Source organism: Papaver somniferum, unplaced genomic scaffold (assembly GCF_003573695.1).
Source record: "Papaver somniferum cultivar HN1 unplaced genomic scaffold, ASM357369v1 unplaced-scaffold_48, whole genome shotgun sequence".
Classification (NCBI taxonomy): Eukaryota; Viridiplantae; Streptophyta; class Magnoliopsida; order Ranunculales; family Papaveraceae; genus Papaver; species Papaver somniferum.
In genome coordinates this window covers 978,819-997,701 of record NW_020647415.1, presented here as the reverse complement: position 1 = coordinate 997,701, position 18,883 = coordinate 978,819, and the positions used below count along the sequence as shown (strand labels likewise).

Sequence of the window (18,883 nt, the reverse complement as noted above, 5' to 3'; positions counted from 1 at the left end):
CTTCATAGTTCATAGTACCCTTGACCCTTGAGTAGGAAAAAGAAATAAGAGATTTAAGATGACTACTGCAGCTCTTGGTTCAGTGGTGGAGGAGATATATGATCGGTCAAAGAAGATCAAGGATTTTGAATCTCTCCCTCAGTTTTTCGTCCATCCACCTGAATCTCTCCCTTGTAACTGTAGGTTAAGGTCGATGATCAAGTTTGAAAAAGTCAAACTTGTTTGTGGTTAATCGGTGAAGTGTTTGAGTTAAACTCAAACTTGGAATGGTCGGCATGTTGTGGGTTTGGGATAACCCTAACTTGGTCGGTGTGTTAAATTTGGATTTATCCAAATTTAGTCGGTCAAGATATCTAATGTATTTACTTGATCCTAGAGTTTAGGACCTTAATAACTAAGTTAAGGAAACCCTATTCTTATAGGATAAGTTATATTACTCTTATAATATAAAAGGATGCATAGTCTATGAGTTTTAACAATGGAGTTCTTAAGGAAATTCTCATTAGAGATGTGAGAAATTCATCCCACCTCTTGGGGTGGTATGTGAGAGACCTAATGGTGGAAGAAGTACACTATTATGATGCTTATGGGATACTTATGGATGTTGGAAGATATGTCGTTATGGAGTATTCATGTGGAGATGTTGGTAAGACATCTTGTTGAGGAGAAGATCATCTTGGTGGTGCTGGATTAGATTATCGATGTTGAGCTAAAGGCGTCCATAGTAATCTATGTCAGGGTGTGCAGTGAAGATCATCTCGTTGTGATTGATAATGTGGTAAACATTATCTGTATGAGTGAAGAGACTACTTTGGATCTTATAGGATGATTGTGAGAGTTCTTGGTGTTTGGTCATGTTGTGGTGAGTCGATGGGTTGATTAGTCAATCAGGATGTGTAATTCTCAGTTGATTCTATATGAATAAAGAGGTTGTAGCCATTTTGGTGGTGTAGACAATATGCACACATCATGTATATTTTTGAACCACGTTAAATCCGTGAATACTTTATTTCTTGTTTCTTTGTTTATGACTTGCATATGTGTGGTTTTCTTTCTCTTCTTCTTATCCTAGATCATAATAAGGTTCATGGAACAATCCGAGAGATCAAATGTTTCTTGTTAGCTAATATGTTTCCGCAAGATTAGCACGTAGATGGCTCTGAACCCCAACAATTGGTATCAGAGCTTTAGGTTGGATAGAAGATTTGAAGAGAGAAGTTTTGGGTTTTACGGTGGTAGAAAATTTTGACGACAAAGGATTTGGTTTCATCAAGTATGTGAGGATTTGATGTTACAGCTTCTGAATATGCAGAGTTTGATGTTATCAAGTATGTGTATGATTTGATTTCGTCAATTTTGGAAAACAAAGCAAAGTAAAGCGTATTCCTAAAGGAATGGGGTTATATCAGGTGATCTGCATTCGATATGGTCAAGATGTATGGTCTTGATGTTTATGGTGCTCTACATTGGAGATTTGGCATTGATACTTATTGGAGCATAAACCCTATGCATGGCTTCAAGTAAGTTTATTTATTCTCTATACTTCGTACTATATTCTTGAACTGTTTGAAAGACGTGCGTAGATTGTTTTTCAATTAATTGGTGTTTGCTTGTAAAGACACAAGAAGGCAAGAGTATCGTAGTTGATATAAAAGTATTGTTTTGTATGTTTGTGGAAGTAAAGATGGAATATTAAGCATTGTCAAAGTCTCATTATTGTTCCAAACCAAGGGAAACAATAATTTAGTTATCAATCGTCATCAATTAGATCATGTTGCTGATTTTTTCTTTAACATGAAGTTGAAGAATACGAAGAGAAATTCATACTCGTTCTGCCTTAATTGTTTGTTACAGTAAGGATTTGGGAAATCTCTTAGTAGGTTTCTTTTTGGAAGTACTGATCGTTGGCCAGGGTTTGGTACGTTCTTGTTGTAAAAAGTTTGATTTTCAGTCTTAGTATTTGAAGCGTGTGTCTACAAATAAGTTTCAGGACATGGATCGTTGGATGAGATGTGATATTGTTTGTGGTGGAGCTATGGATTCTTATTATTTTCTAAGAAGCAGTTTGTCGACACAGTTTGTAGGGTTTGTTTGTCTGTGTTGAAGTTTGACATTGTGTCGGGTAGAACAATGTTTGGAATTTCTCTCGTATTGTTTCTGATAGAGAAGCTAGATAGTTTGTGTTCTTTTTATTCTTTCCGATGATGCTAATTCGAAGAGATTTTTGGTTATACACCATTTTAAGTCTAGCGGAGCTGGTTGAAGTGCAAGACCGTCGGAAGAAACAGGTTGGTGTACTTGTATTGCCGATACATTCCTACTTTGGTGAACACCCGTTATGAGGAATTAAAAAGGTATCGCTTGGACACTTCAAGAGCTTAAATAATTAAGATACAATACTATAATGTGTATGGTGGTGTGGATATGTAATCTAGCGCATACTACTTACGAGAAAACACGGTGCATTAATTTGAGAAGGGCTACAATTTCGGCGTGTTTTTTCTATCAACCTTTACTATCCACTGGCTACAGTTATTGAATTTAATTTCAATAGTGACAGAGCCTGTAGAGAGGAAGGTAGATATTTCTGTTGAGAAATTTGGTTCAGCAACGATATAGTTTCCGTCAAGTTATTTTCTTTACATATCATGACAAAATAAATACAACAGCGTCTTGAATTGATTGGAGCTTGAATAAGTTACCAAAGGTTTCAGATTATGGCTAGGTGTGATTGGGTATTTGTGTGAAGGACGAATTATCAAATTTTGAAATTTTGGTGTACGTTTCGGAGCAAGATTGGAAAAGGGATATGCACAAGAGAGAATGTGTGACAGTATGCATTGTATGAGGGTAACAATTAATTCTTAAACGATGGTCACAGTTCTATCCGAGTCCGATTGTGTTGTGGTTTGACTTCATGAAGTCGAAACTACATGCTTGCTTAAGAAATGGTAAAAGACTAGATTGCCAATTATGTCAAAGCCCATTGAGGTTGCTGAAGTGGTGTAGAAGATTGGTGTGTCAGCTATTAAAGTTTCTGTGAAGCTGTACACGTTTGGTTGTGAAGTATGTATATAGTGGTCGAAGATATGATGATATTTCATGGATGAGTAGAAATCAATTGGTGGTATATGGTCGTAGAATCATGATCCAATCGGATATAAGCTCGGTAAAGCAAGATTCATAGAGATGAGCTCGAGATTGGCACGCAGTGACAATGATCCGTGGATTGAATTTACTTGGTGCACAGTTAGAGTCATGATCAATATGCTTTGATACATACAAGATGGTTAGTTTATTGGAAGCTAACATGAAGGTTGGTTCATTATAAACTAACACAAAGTATCTCCTTAACTCGCTTTGAAGGACATGCTCGTGGAAAGAGCAAGTATGTGATCAGTTGTTTGAAAAAGCAATTGACTTGGCTGGAGTTTAGAGACAAAAATGAACATTGTGGTTCTGCTAAGGTAACGCTTAGGAAGACGCATGGTGGAAACTGTAGTAGTTTCATTTATTGATCGAGTAGTTACGGATGTCAACCCTAACGGATGTGGTGCGCAACTTGGAATTAGTGGCTCGGAATAGCGGAACATTAACTCAGATGGAGCAAGTCCAGTATAGACGGAGTTGTGTTAGTAGTATGGAACAAGTTCGAAGGTGGCAAAGTCTCAAGGACGCATAATGACTGTAACTTAGTTCGAAGGTAGCACATGGAAAGAGATCGTGTATGATCTGATTGAGTTGGTGCACAATACACCTATAATAATGCAAATCAATGTGCAGTTGTAAACATAAATGAGTAAGGTGTATTTTCTCAAGATGTTGCATAACAGGTGATCATATGATGATTGTTGATGAGATGGTCAAGATTTTTCTCCGTAGTGGAGATTTGTACAGTCACAGGTAGTTTGGATTGTTAAGTCTGAGTTGGTGCCGTTCAAGTTTGGTTTGTTATCTTCTGGTGGAGGTTCTATGGAACATTTTTTGTGAAATACATTTCGGTTTGATTCCAATTGAGGATATGTAGGCAATCAGTGATGGTGCAATCGATGTTCAGAAGATGGAGGGATAACAAATTGATCGTCTCATGCATGAATGCATGATCCGAGGTGGAGAATTGTGGGTTAAGGTCGATGATCAAGTTTGAAAAAGTCAAACTTGTTTGTGGTTAATCGGTGAAGTGTTTGAGTTAAACTCAAACTTGGAATGGTCGGCATGTTGTGGGTTTGGGATAACCCTAACTTGGTCGGTGTGTTAAATTTGGATTTATCCAAACTTAGTCGGTCAAGATATCTAATGTATTTACTTGATCCTAAAGTTTAGGACCTTAATAGCTAAGTTAAGGAAACCATATTCTTGTAGGATAAGTAATATTACTCTTATAAAATGAGGCATAGTCTATGAGTTTTAACAATGGAGTTCTCAAGGAAATTCTCATTAGAGATGTGAGGAATTCATCCCACCTCTTGGGGTGGTATGTGAGAGACCTAATGGTGGAAGGAGTACACTATTATGATGCTTATGGGATACTTATCGATGTTGGAAGATATGTCGTTATGGAGTATTCGTGTGGAGATGTTGGTAAGATATCTTGTTGAGTAGAAGATCATCTTGGTGGTGATGGATTAGATTATTGATGTAGAGCTAAAGGAGTCCATAGTAATCTATGTCAGAGTGTGCAAAGAAGATCATCTCGTTGTGATTGATAATGTGGTAAACATTATCTTGTATGAGTGAAGAGACTACTTTGGATATTATAGGATGCTTGTGAGAGTTCTTGGTGTTTGTTCATGTTGTGGTGAGTCGATGGGTTGATTAGTCAATCAGGATGTGTAATTCTCAGTTGATTATATAATGAATAAAGAGGTCGTAGCCGGTTTGGTGGATGCAGACAATATGCACACATCATGTATATTGTTGAACCACGTTAAATTCGTGAGTACTTTATTTCTTGTTTCTTTGTTTATGGCTTGCATATATGTGTTTATCTTTCTCTTCTTCTTATCATAGATCATATATAATATGTTTCCGCAAGATTAGCACGTAGATGGCTCTGAACCCCAAAAGTAACACCACCACCTCCAACTTACTCATGCCTAGCTATGAAATTCCAACTGTTGACATTTACCCTATAGATACTGATCGTCGACCAGTCATCGTTGATCAAATCAAGGATTCTTCGTGTTCGTGGGGTTTCTTTCGATTAATCAACCACAGAGTTCCTTTAAATTTCCTCAACCGTGCTATTTTGTCCATTAAAGCTTTTAATGAGCAATCAAATAAAGTCAAAGCGAAGTACTATTGCAGACAGAATGATCGAGGTATGACTTTCGCATCAAATTTTGATCTGTTCCAATCAAAGGCTGCCGGATGGAAAGACATGTTGAAGATGGGAATGGATCGCCTGGATTCCAACAGGTACCAGAGATATTAAGGAATGAATTGTTTGAGTTAGACCGACACATCGCAAGGCTAGAAGAGACTATAATGGAGATATTATGTGAAGGTTTGGGATTGGAGTGAGATAGGTTGAAAAATTTGACATGTTTAGGTGGAAGGCGTTTAGCAGGGCATTACTATCCATATTTTCCGGAACCAAATCGAACACTAGGAGCAAATTGTCACACAGATCTATCTGTGTTTACCGTATTGTTGCAAGATCAAATTGGAGGGTTACAAGTGAAGCATGGTGAAGATTGGGTTTATGTTAAACCCTTGGATGGAGCTCTTGTTATCAACATATGAGATATTCTTCAGGTTTGTTTACTATGGCTGTTAAAAAGATAATATAGATTTAACATTTCTTGTTGAAATAAGACCCTTCTCTGTTATGGTACTTCATGATTCTAAGTATTTAAACATAATTTTGATGATATATTTATTTTATACAAATAATGTCCAATGACAAGTATAAGAGTGTGGAGCATCGAGTGCTGGAAAATTCTTCTCGGGAACCAAGAATTTCGATAGCTATTTTCTTCAAACCAAGTCATAAGGATATCCTATATGGAACTTTTCCAGAGTTAATAACTCATCCGCAAAAACCAGCTCTTTATAAGAAGTTCACACTAGTGCTGGCAAACAAGCCAAAACCCGCGGGTTAACCCGGACCGGACCGGACTGTGAAAATCTGCGCTCGGCTTGGCTGGTTGTCTAAACAAGCCGGGTTAGGATTCGAGAAATACCGGCTTGTGAGAAAACGGGAAAATCCGGTCCGGACCGTAAACCAGCAGGTGCAACTCGTATACCCGTAGAACCCTCCCTCACTCTTACTTCTCCATTTTCCGCGTGCCCCTCACTCAAGCCACGTTTCCAACTCCATCGTATAAAATCGAAAAAGAAAAGGGTAAAACCCTAGCTGTCGCCCACCTCTTTCTTCTCCTTCTCCTTCACTGGCTACGATTCTTACTTTCTCTAGGTTTCTCAGTAGTGCACGAATCCAAATAAAATTTTCCAAGACTTTTCCTTACCTATTATACTCGGTAAGATCTGGTCGGTCTCTTTTCTGCTTCTGATTAATGTTGTCCTTGTTACGATTTTTTAATATGTTAGTGATGAGATTGAATGATTGATTATTTTTGCTTCTTTTTTGAATTTGGGTCTGCAGTCTACTACTTTTTCTTCTGATAAGGTAAGATTAGCTGGATATTGCACTATTTCTGAAGAACTTGAACTTTATCGTTTGGAAATTTTTCCTGAAACTGCCTATGAAGCTCCACAATTTCGGGAAGTTTTCTGATAAGATGGGTTTGGGTTTGTTGCTGGTGGTATTTGGTTCGATTTAGTGGTGGTGTTATTCAATTATTGGTTGTCATCAAAAGAAGATGAATTTGAGATGAGATCGATCGATGGGTTTGTTCGAATTGATACTCACTTGAAGCTGCTGCAACCGAGAGGAGAAAATGGGGGATCTGAACTGTTATTGATGATTGATATCGAGATTCAAGAGTTGTCTGCTGTGGGGGAGATTAAAGAAGGCTGAAAGGGTTTGGTGCTGAACAAAACAAGATGGGTTGTGATTGTATTGTAGAAAGAAGAAACAGGAAAGAAAGAGTTGGTCTTGGATCTGTTGAATGAAATTAAAGTGGTGAATGTTGTTGAACTTGGGGATTAGATGAATGATTAGAAAGCAGTTTGTCTCCCATTTTTGTCTTCCGTTATACAACATTTTCCCCTTCAGTCTTTTATTGTGTTCTGTAGAATCTGTGTTCGCTTCATTCTTGTTGTTGTATCTGCATTTCACTTCTGGGGTAAACTAGGTTTACTGTTTTAGAGGTTGCAAAAAGATATAATCCGTACTCATTTTATTTTTAATTATAATTAAGCTTTAATTTTTTTTTAATTAAACAAGCCGGGTAACCCGTGATCCCGCAAGTTTTACCCGTTACGGGCGCGGGTTGAAGAAATGACCACCCGTGAAGAATATCAACCCGCAGGTTTTGGCCCGTGCTAACCCGAACTCGTGTAAACCGTAACAAGCAATCCCTGGCCCGCCCGTTTGCCAGCTCTAGTTCACACTATAAGAACGTAGGATGAAATTTAGATCAAAAAGGTTGGATGGAAAGTCGTCTTTAGTAGATTACTTCTTGTTGTAAGTTGTACTTCAGTTAACTAAATCATTGTAATCGTTAACCAGTGGAAGTTCTTGATGACCTTATTTTGCATCAACACGTGTGTAGTTGCAAGAAAACCTGCAACCACATCCCAATGTATCTAAACAATAACCTAAACAATTATAATGAATTCTTTTATTGATTATCAGGATTTACAATTGGATAAAAAGGATTACAATGACTTTACTTGCTCTCCAAATAAACATTCTCTCTCATAGTTTTTGGTCTAACTCACACTAAAAGATCTCTTCCTCTATGTGATGACTTCTTTCCTTTATATAGGATTCCTCATAGTGGATGACATCTAAGAGACCCATTATATTCGGAATCACTGTGTGTTACATTCGCTCATGTATACTCACTCATTCTCGCAGAGCTTATTCTTCGCATAGATCATCACACTTTACTCGTGACTTTGCTGACATCATCTAATAAGTCACCTCAACTTCACTGTGTGCGATATCCCTCGCTTATGTTAGATAATCTTCACTTCGCATACTTATTGATATGTGCGATATACCACTCCCACATTTTTCCTCTTTTCATTTCGCTTATTCTATAGAGTGAGCGGTATGGGAAACCTCGATCCTATAATATCGCATAAGTTTGTCTTTTCACATTTTACCTTACCGACAATTTTCCGGAATTCAAGTTTATCTATTCACACGTGTCGATCCTTCTTCTTTTTACCGGCTCAAACCGTTTATAGTCGGTCATCTCTCCCATCTATTTATTGATTTCTTTCAGGAAGAATAACCTTTTCTTTTCTTCTCTTCTTCACTAAAATTTTCTTTCTTCCTCTGTTTGTTGCCGCTATTTTGCTTCCTTCCTGCTGCTGCTGTTCTTCTGCTACTGTTGCCATGGATAAAAATGCAAAGTTTGTTTTCCTCTTTCAAGATTTATCCTTTTATTCTTCTGATAATCATGATTCTTGATTATAACTGTTATCTTTTTAATTAACCCAATTCCCATACTTTTGCAGGAAAAACTCTTCTTCAAGCGCCCTCAGGATAACCGTTCAAAACTCTAATTCTTCTTCAAACGATATGAATAAAGAATCTCAGAAGAGGAAAGCTTCACACAACAAAGAAGTAAGAAATATCCAATTTTTACTAAACAATATTGTTGCCTCTATTTCTTATCTACTTTGTTTTTGCAGGCTTCCGATTGTGAGATAGGTGGGGGCAAGAAACCAAAGGCTAAGAAAGCTCGCAAGCCTACAATAATTAAGTCAAATCTTTCTACTTGGTTTTAATGTCGCAGACGTCACCCCTTTAACAACAATTCAAACTTCTGATACTAATGCCTCTATCACCACAATTCAAACTTCTGATGCGAATATTTCTGTCACCTTTGAAGAGCTTTTTCCTGGTGAAAAGGAAAGTGATGTTGATCAAAGGATAGAAGATGCCCCTATTATTGCCTCTTCAAATTCATTGGGTGTGAAACGGACTTCTTCTCCATTCATCCATACCGATTCACAACCAAATTCTGCTAATTTATCTGTCCCTACAGATTTCACTATTCTTTCTCCTCCTATATCCATCCCTTCTTCTTCATCTTATTATCTTTTATTAAATTCCCTTTCTCTTAGAAAAAAAGCTTGGGATAGTGTGAATTTCCCTTCTCAAACTCTATCCGACATCATCAACTCTACTCAATCCTCTACTAGTGACCCTTGCAAACTTCGCATTTGCTCTGCTCTGAATAAACTTCTGTGCGAATTTCCCTCTGATGGAGCTACAAGAGATGAGATCCATTCTCAAATTGATCCAAGTTTCCATACTATTCTAGATGTCTTGGTAAGTGACTTTTTTCATGTTTTTGCTTAACTTTAATATCTTAACTTCTTATCCTTATCTTCTTTCTTCTTTAGGATTCTCATCGTCGAATGATTCTTGTCGAAGGGCGTTTTGAATCTAGTTGCTCTCAATAGGAACTTTTGCAACAAAATGCTTCCTTGGAGAAGGAAGTCAATAGATTGAAAGTAGAACTTCAAGCGGTCCAGAAGCAGAGGGGAGAACTTCAAGTTGCAAATCTTGATGCTGACAACCTTCGCAACCAAAACCAAGAACTTAGGGGTAACTTTTTCTCCTTTACATATTATACCCTACGATATATTTCTTCTCTTACCAACATTCCTTAAATTTCTTCGTGCATTTATTAAGATTTAAACCAGCAACGAGTTTTGGAGAGATATACTTTTCAATTTCTTGCTGAGGATACTCAAGCGAATAACGAGAAGTTGTAGACTCAGTTGAGCAGATTAATAATGTAACCCATGAAAATAACCATCTCATTCAAGAAATTGAAGTATTAAATAGTCAAATATCCCACTTTTCTAAATTATCACGTAATGCTGATCTAATTCATGAAACATTGTTTAAAGAAAATCATACCCTTTCTAGGGAGAAGCATTCTTTCTTAAGCAAAGAAGCAATTTTTTTTCGCACCAATACTCAATTATTTAGAAAATAAATGAAGATCTAGCGCGAGCTCTTTGTTCACTTGAAGTACATCATGAAACATCGCTTAAGGAATTAAAGACCCAGAATGAAAAAATCATTCAAAGTAAAATAAGTTTGACTGTGAAGAAGAATCAGCTTCAAGAACAATATAATAAATTAAGGCACTCTCATGATGCTCTTAAGAAAAAGAATAAGTCTCTCTCTGCTGATGAAAAGAAGATTCGTTCCTGTCTTAATGGTTCAAGCTATAGAAAGTATGAAGAATAACACCCTTCTCCTTTCTAAATTATGTGAAGGTAGTCAGCTAGAGTTAACTGCCTTGTTACTGTTTAACTATTTCTTTGAACTTCATTAGTGCGAGCTTTATTTCCAATTTTGATAGTTTATCATTTTTCGCAGATTCTGAAAGGTCACACCAATCTACTATTGCTCAGTTGAGGTCTGATTTATCCAAAGTTCAGAAAGAGCATATGAACCTGGAAGCATCTCATGCGAACCTTGAATTTTTTTTTCTGCTTCTCGAGACAGAGCGCGAAGAATACTCGTACATCAAAAATCTTTTTTAGAGATCAATGCTAGAAACCTTGAAAGATGAGTTATTCGCAAGGATCATGCTAGTGCTCAATCTGTAGTTAATTGAATTCTTCTAAGCAACTCTCTTCCTGCGGTAAAGATTCCTCCTCTTAATGTAAGCGAAGATGAAGAGTACCCTGAAACGGATAGTGACTATGAACTTGTGAGCGATGATGAGAAGGATCAAGAGGATGAAGAGGATCAAATTGAGAAGTACAAGTATGTTGATAAGACTAATGCTGAAACTGAGAATCCTAGACCCAATACTGATGCTGAAAAGTCTTTGGTCGAACAAGATGTAGCTGCTGAACATGTTTAATTTTCTTTTCATCCAGTATTTCCCTTCTTTGTTTTGATACTCTTTAAACTTGTTTGTTACAAGGAAGATAATATTTTATTACTTCAATTCCCATACTTGCCTCTTATTATATTTCTTGTATGAAACAAGTGTGCGATCTAATGAATTTTGAGTCTCCTGCAAAACAATCGTTAGTTTGTATATATTCTTTCTCATGAGGTCTTATTTTTCCTTCCTATGTAAATGTCTTATCTTTCCCTATTTCGGTGCGATGAGATCGCAGGCGGTCTTTACACTGTAGTTTATCGACCTATTGATATCATCTTATCCTTTTCTTGTATTATTTCGTCTTCAGGTTTTATCGCATAAATATGATAAGTCTTAATACTCCCTTGAGTAAAGAGTCTTATGACATTTACGTCTTTTGACACAATTCAGCTCCCTAATGGAAGGTGACGTCCTTATCTTCCCCCTGATTTCCCCTTCAAGGAAGCTTACCTCTACCGGGTTAAGGTTATGGCTCTTCCCATCCGGTTAATTCAACAACCAATTGATTTCGCAGTCTCACACCCCACTACCGATGAGGTTTATGGTTGCGATATCGCACCCTAAGTGGGGTATCTTCAGACTGGGTGCATCATAGTCAGGACTTGTCAAGAGTGGCAAGGTACGCTCCAGACACCCCAGGCACTTTTTGACTCAACCGTGTACCTCGGCGCCCTGATCGAGTTTCTGTCCTCAGGAGAGACTTTCTCACCTGAGTCTCTCAATCTAAGATTATTATCTTATACTGAAAATTTAAGGTACCTCTCCCGGATGGGCATTTTCGTTTGTTCTCACCCCAAATATCCATGACTCAAGTTCTAGGGTCGGTATAGCTTTCCCTTGAGTCATGCTTTCTAGGTTCTCCGACTATGACGTGCTATAGGTCTTACTTTTTGCCTCTTGCATGCATACGAACTAGGTTGCACGCCACATTCGAATTCCTAGTCTATCTGATTAAAATCATTTTTGGTGCCTTTTATTAAGGTCTTATTTTGAGGACTTATGTTTGCCTTTTTCTTAAAATAAATTCTTAAATATGAGCGAAATTTTCAAACTTCTTTATTGAATCAAATATTATATCCCTGTTCAAAGATGAGGATTCATATTGTAAACTTGGCACATGTGTTAACTTGTGTGATGAATTTCGCAAACTTTTATGGATAATATTTCTTCAAAAATTGTCTATTCCAAGGGCGATCTAATCTTCGACCTGTATCCCGCCCTTCTGTATCCATTAACTCATGAGCTCCATTTCCAACTATCCTTTTTATTATATAGGGTCCATCCCATTTATTTTCCAATTTCCCGTCTCCCCCTCTCTGATAAACTAGGATTTCTCGCAACACCAATTCTCCTGGTTGAAATTCTCTTATCTTAACACGTTTATTATATTCTCGAGCTAATATCTTTTGATAATGTGTTGCAGCACTACCTCTTTTTCTTCTTCTAAGTCATCAAGTTTTGTTAGAATTAGATCTGCACTTAGATTCTTCTCCAAATCTTCTTTCTTTGTTGTTGGAATGATAACTTTTGTTGGTAACACTGCCTCTACCCCATATGTTAAACAGAAAGGTGACATTCATGTTGCTTATTTCCTTGTTGTCCTGTAAGCCCATATTACAATATGTACTTGTTCGCACCATCTTTTGTTGTGCCCTTCTAACTTCTTCTTCAAGTTGTCTGCGATTGTTTTATTTGTTGCTTCTACTTGTCCATTACTTTGTGGATATAATTATAAAGGAGTAGACTTTACGCTTTGAATTTTGAACGCATTAAGTAACATTCACTAGTGGAAAATGGAAGTTAAACCACTTCCAGTACTAGATGTATTATCGTTAAAAACGACTGTGTCCATCAGCTCTAATATATGAGTGGTTTTCTCCAAAATGACTGTGTCTCACAGACATTGAAATCTTTAAAAAAAAACGAGTTCCTTTCACAGTGCAATTATTAACTCTGATAGACACAGTGGTTTAGTTTGATTATATTTCACAAAAAAAAGGATTTGATTCAGCTGGATCTAAACCTGATTCAGTTGAATCTTAACCTGGGTCAGATCTATATTGGATTAACAATGAGTCCATAACTGAATTTTACAAAACTTAATTGATAATGACTTCAAATTGAATTTGTATGAAAATGAGTTCTCAATTACAACTTTTACAATCTTCCAAATCTGAAAATTTCAACACTAAGCAAAAAGAAAGTTCAACCTGTAGATATTCCTTTGACAAACTTAACAAACCAACTTCAGAATCTTCCAACAAGTTAGCAGCTGCTTATTACCAACAAGACTTCGCTTCGTAGCAAACTTAGCTCTATTCATGTCCTTTACTCTAGCCTTAAACTACAAATAAAAACCAAGAGTATATCAATTAAAAACCGCAAAATGAAAAAGAGATGAGGAAGAAAACTCAAATAAGCACATGAAGAATAGAACTGCAATACCTGGATACTTGTTAAATGAGGTGTTTCTGAGTGATAATCAGTTGACATTTCATAACACATCAGTAGTTTGATCATTTAACAATATCTGCACCAATGAGTTCACCTACAAAGAAGAGAACTTATATTAGTTTTCGACCAAGAAGAAGATTAAAAAACCACATTCACAAAAAAAAATAAAAATAATAAATAAGACATTTTATCAGCTTCTTTACCAAGAAATTTATTCCCATGCATTTAAATTGACATTTAGATGAACTCTGCAGAACTTATACTCTGGAGAGCATATTTGATTAACATAATTGATGTCAATAAACAACAAGCCACGTGGATCGACACTATCAGCATGGCATCATTAAGAGTGAGAGACAAATAGGGTGTACGGGATTCCAAGGAGTACTAAAGATAATATGATTCGACATTATTTCAAATTTCCAATAGTCCAGTATATGCCATCACTTTGAAATCATGAACTAGGGAATACTTTTTCCATTCTCATACTCATAAAGACAAATATTAAGATACATATTTATTATATTTATTACTAGATACTTTTTGGGGAGAGATTTACCTTACTTGAGCTAGCTATTAGATTAGGAATTTTCGACAACCTTAAGATCTGTTGGTAAAGCTTGTTTTCTGTAACCTGAAAATCAATAAAGAAATCTCAGTAATTTATCTTACCAAGTACTGGGGTATAAACTGTAAAATCATTCAAAGACTGGTCTTTACAAACCATTAGAAGGACATGCAAAAAAACAGAGGATTCACATAAACCTATTTTGATCCATTTAAATATGGGTACTACTGTCGACGTCCTCAAGAAGTAAGCATTTTTTACGACTACAAAGTCTTTCAGGAAATTCACATGTCGAGCATCTCCAAATAAAACAATAAGGTTTAATATTCTTAGAGAAGGACAAAGATTCAGAAGTAGACCAAGCCTAGAATTTTGTAGTTAGGTCAACCATCCTAAGATGTTGTGATAAGGCTTACTGGCAAGAAAGACTACTTCAGTAAAACTTTGTACTATTAATCAGCAACAAAATAGAAAACTATAACATGCTACTCATATAGAACTGGTACAGGGCATAATGAAAAATAAGGTGCAACGGATGATACAAGGATTGTTACATATAATGGTTGGTGATGCTCTTGATTTGCTTCCTTGGAAGCAGTTCGCATATTCCTAGCTCCCTGTAAAACAGTATCAAGAGAATGTAATGCTTACAAGGCTGAGACCATCAAATCCTAAAGTAACAATAATAGTGGCATCTAAATTACAAGAATGAGCATTTATCTTATCACTGAACTTACACACTTAGTCTATTACTGATATATTACTTTTCATTTAGAGAGACTTTAGGCTTTGGAGAAACTTCGGCGGATGCACCAAGTATCCTGCATACAGTAGAAGCAAATTATTACAAACTTAACTGCTTAATTCAAATTATTAGGTCCTCAAAACAGGATAGTGGTGACAAGATGTGAACCATATACCATACCTGCATGTTATAGGCATATCCAGAGGATCGGCATCCTCACATAAAATACGTGGGATGAAACCATAGTTCTAAAGCTACGTGGCTATAGGTAGAGTATATTGTCAACCTGCACAGAAAATTTCAATCTTCCAAATGATTTTTATGTCACAGGAAAACTCAAGTAGATAAGCTCACTTAAGACAAAAATACATTGATTTACCTTGATGAGCCCAGATTTTTTTGCGAGTTAATGTTTCACCTTGCTCCCTCTTGGAGTTTTTACCACCTGAAATTATTAGGAAAGTTATCAGTATAAGTTCGTTCACCTTGAACTGTCTTTATTGATAATAAACAGTTCCAACATCTTACGAAAAGGGTTGTTTGAGCTATATATGTACACATTTAATGAATTATCAAACCGGTGATAACCTTAAGGGTAATATGAAAACCAAATACTCGATACTTCACATTTCTAACATCGCAAGTAAAGCAAAGCATTACGAGTGACAATCTTAGGGATATTCTGGCACATGATGGGTTCACGAAAAAAAATTTCCTACCAAAAGAAAAATTTTAAATGCGAAAAAAGGAATAAGACGAAACTCTTATTCTTCAAAATGTTATGTATTCTTCCATTAAGGCATCTCTTGTAGCTTCGATGCCAAACACTTTGAATCTAGCTTTATTTATATGATGTCAAATGAGTAAACAAAGCAAAATCCACCTTACCGTTTCCGAAATTAAGAAAAACACCGTGTGCTAATTAGTATCTCACTACATCATAACAAGTGCGGTAACATTTTCCATTTCGAAGCACTCGTTGTAAACTACTACAATCGGAAAATTATGAAGTCTATATCACCGGGATTAATTTTTTGCACATTTTACAAGTACATCGCAGCTGCATCAATTTAACAAGTTCTCCAACTATAAAAAAAGTATGATTTCATCTTAAATATTTTAACAAACGTCAATCAACTAATTAAATTCGGTTAAAACTGAAGACTAAACAAAGGAGGATCAGTTAAGTCACTCACCCTGCAACTTTTATTAGTGTAGAATTACATGCAAACTTCAGTTCTGAACTTAGTCCAAGATCACACATCACTACCTCTGCATATGCTGAAACATTCAAAATAATTTTATGTTAGGGGATACCTCGCAAGTACCAAATCAAATGCATAACAAAATAGAAGGTAATTATACCTTAGATTAAATGATGCAAGAAACATATCGCCCCCCACAGGTGGTTCTCGTAGCCTAGAAGAGCAATCCAACAAGTTAGCAGGCTAATAAAAATCTAGCAACACAAATTGATGTAATGAGAAATACTTTTGGGAAAAAGAGACTAACTTGAGCAAAAGAGAGAGCAAATCATCAAACAAACCACATAACATTTACCATTACTGGCTATAAAACCATACACCCACAACCACCTAACAAGAAGCACCTCCACGACAACAACATAAAAATAAAATGGTAGGAAATCCCCATTCAAGCACAACTTTCATCCATTCAAGAAAACCCATAACTGAAAAAGATGAGAAAAACTGAAAACCAATATCAAAATTGAATGCCTACTAACTACATAAACAATTAAAATCAATAAAAATGCCCAAATCTACGAATTTGAACTCCAAATAAGAAAAAAATGTAAAATTAAGAGCCCTAATTTGACAAATTGAAATCAGAGGAAGCTATAATGTTTGTATACCTTAGAAGTTGTTTAAGCCGTTAATTCAAAACCCTTTTCAACGCCAACCAAACTGAAATAAAACATCAACTTATCAGCATCAGAAACCCTAAAACCCAAATCTGAGAATCAAAAATAGAAATTAAATAAAACCCTTATGTAAGTCTTTCCCAAAAATTTCTTTAAGAACCTTAGATTTCTTCATACTGATTCGGTTAAGAGAAATCTCAAAACTAGGTCTAAGAATTTCATTTGTGATAGATCTCTTTGAAGAAGAAGAGGAAACAAACCCTAATACTGATTTACAAGCGACTTACAGTTATGATTGAGAAAAATGACTAAACATGAAGAGTGTGAGAGATAGGTGGTGAGAGAGAAGCGAAGAAGCCGAAGAAGTGCAGACCGAGATAGAGATAAATATAGAGATAAGAGAGAGAGGATTATAAAAGTTGCTTTCTCTCTCGGACGTTTTTCAGGTCCATACAAGTTATTAGGGAGCTTTGCATTTTTACTCAAATACCCTCTAAGAAAACAATTGTTTGGAAGACAAGTTTTAATAAAACAACTGTGTCTCACAGCACCAATAGTTACATCTTCCCTGTAACAGTGGTTTTTGTGAATCCTAGGAAGTGATTAAAAATCTATATTCCACTAGTGATTTCTATATTCTCACCCTCAAACTGCTTTCCATTATCATATACCAACTGTACAGGAATACCAAATCTGCATATAATATTTTCAAAGATGAATGTGAATATGTCCTTATCACGAATGTGTTGAACTTCTTTTACTTCTGCCCATTTTGTAAAATAGTCTGTTGCGAAAATTAAATATCTCTTTTGTCCCGTTCCTGGTATAAATGGTCCAACAATATAGATTCCCCATTTCCCGAAGGGCCACGCATTTGTTGATGAATTTAGCATCGCTCTGGGTGCATATATCTCTTTGCCATGACGTTGACATTCTTCACATCTTCTTGAGACTTGTTTCGCATCCTCATGCATGTATGGCCAATAGTAGCCTTGTATCTTTGCTCTGTATGCGAGTGACATTCCTCCACTATGATTACCAGCATTTCCATAATGTAATGCCTTTAAAATTTATATTCCTTCATTTCTTGTAAGACATCTGAGCGAAGGTCCAAGGAATGATCTTCTATAAAGAATGACCTCCCTCAATTCATAATTCGTCGCACGACTTTTTAATTTGTGTGACTCTAACATTTTTCTTGGTACTTCTCCCTTCTCTAGGTATAAATGGATTTCGGTTCTCCAGTCTTTGTCTTCGCTCACACTTTCTTCTTTCATATCTTTTATTGTCATCACATATGTTTGTGTTGCTTCTCCTTTCTCTATAGATGGTAAAAAGAGTGCTTTTATTTTTATGTCCCTTGCAACTGGATCTATGAACATGGAGGGTATGAATGCCAATGCATTTGCGAGTCTATTATCCTTTCTGCCTATGTGTCTCCAACTTATTTTTGGAATTCGCGTTGCTAAATCCATAACCAACTGTTTGCATTTTTGCAAAGATGGTTCATTTATATTATATGTACCTTCTACTTGGCAAATTACCAGCTGTGAATCACTAGTTATTAGTGCATCTTCTGTCTTCATTTCAATTGCTAGCTTTAGCGCATGTACAACTGCCTCATACTCAGTCTCATTATTTGTGGATGCGAATCCAATCTGAATGAGTAAGCCATTTGTGCTCATGTTGGTGAGATGAATACAATACCAATACCATTCCCTTATCCATTGGATGACCCATAAACTAATATTTCCCATCTATTTGAATTACGATCAGTTAATAAGTCTTTAGGATTCCCGTGGTCTTCATCCACATCCATCATTTCTTCTACATATTCATCTTCTTCTAATGGAAACTCTGCGAGGAACTCTGCGATAACTTGAGACTTTGGTAAAGATAAAATCTCATAACCAATTTCATAATTTCCTAATTGTGCATTCCACCTTTCAACTCTCCCTGATCTTTTTGAGTTCTTCATTGTTGGTTCAATTGGTACCTTTGTTAACACCTTAATCTTATGAGCTTGAAAGTAAATGTGAAGCTTGAATGATGCATACACCAGTGAGAGAATTAACTTTTCAATCTTTGAATAAATTTTCTCTGCTGAGTTGTATGTTTTACTTATGTAATATATTGGTTTTTATATCCCTTCATCCGAGCGTAACGATACTGCACTTAATGCATGCGATGTTGATGCTAAATAGAGTAGAAATTCTTCTCTCGGCTTGGCCTTT

General features: G+C 36.2%; 1 protein-coding gene, 3 long non-coding RNA genes and 1 pseudogene across 4 annotated transcripts; 2 read left to right on the top strand and 3 right to left on the bottom strand.

Moving 5' to 3' along the window:
• The first annotated feature begins 5,047 nt into the window (after positions 1-5,047).
• LOC113342858 lies at positions 5,048-6,739 on the top strand (annotated as a pseudogene).
• A 1,734-nt stretch (positions 6,740-8,473) lies between these two features.
• On the top strand, positions 8,474-10,973 carry LOC113342857 (altered inheritance of mitochondria protein 44-like). Its single transcript, XM_026587251.1, has 7 exons — positions 8,474-8,490; positions 8,596-8,704; positions 8,773-8,782; positions 8,877-9,415; positions 9,550-9,694; positions 10,481-10,625; positions 10,733-10,973. The coding sequence occupies exons 1-7, from the start codon at positions 8,474-8,476 to the stop codon at positions 10,971-10,973; spliced, it is 1,206 nt and encodes a 401-aa protein (XP_026443036.1).
• Positions 10,974-13,170: 2,197 nt separating this feature from the next.
• LOC113342831 lies at positions 13,171-14,082 on the bottom strand. The gene is made up of 3 exons (XR_003356872.1): positions 14,014-14,082; positions 13,446-13,548; positions 13,171-13,344 (listed from the first exon to the last, which is right to left on the bottom strand). It is a non-coding gene; the product is annotated as an uncharacterized LOC113342831 (long non-coding RNA).
• Positions 14,083-14,568: 486 nt separating this feature from the next.
• LOC113342830 lies at positions 14,569-15,044 on the bottom strand. The gene is made up of 3 exons (XR_003356871.1): positions 14,948-15,044; positions 14,760-14,843; positions 14,569-14,639 (listed from the first exon to the last, which is right to left on the bottom strand). It is a non-coding gene; the product is annotated as an uncharacterized LOC113342830 (long non-coding RNA).
• A 110-nt stretch (positions 15,045-15,154) lies between these two features.
• LOC113342829 lies at positions 15,155-16,692 on the bottom strand. Its single transcript, XR_003356870.1, has 4 exons — positions 16,641-16,692; positions 16,133-16,186; positions 15,964-16,048; positions 15,155-15,212 (listed from the first exon to the last, which is right to left on the bottom strand). It is a non-coding gene; the product is annotated as an uncharacterized LOC113342829 (long non-coding RNA).
• Between the last annotated feature and the right edge of the window lie 2,191 nt (positions 16,693-18,883).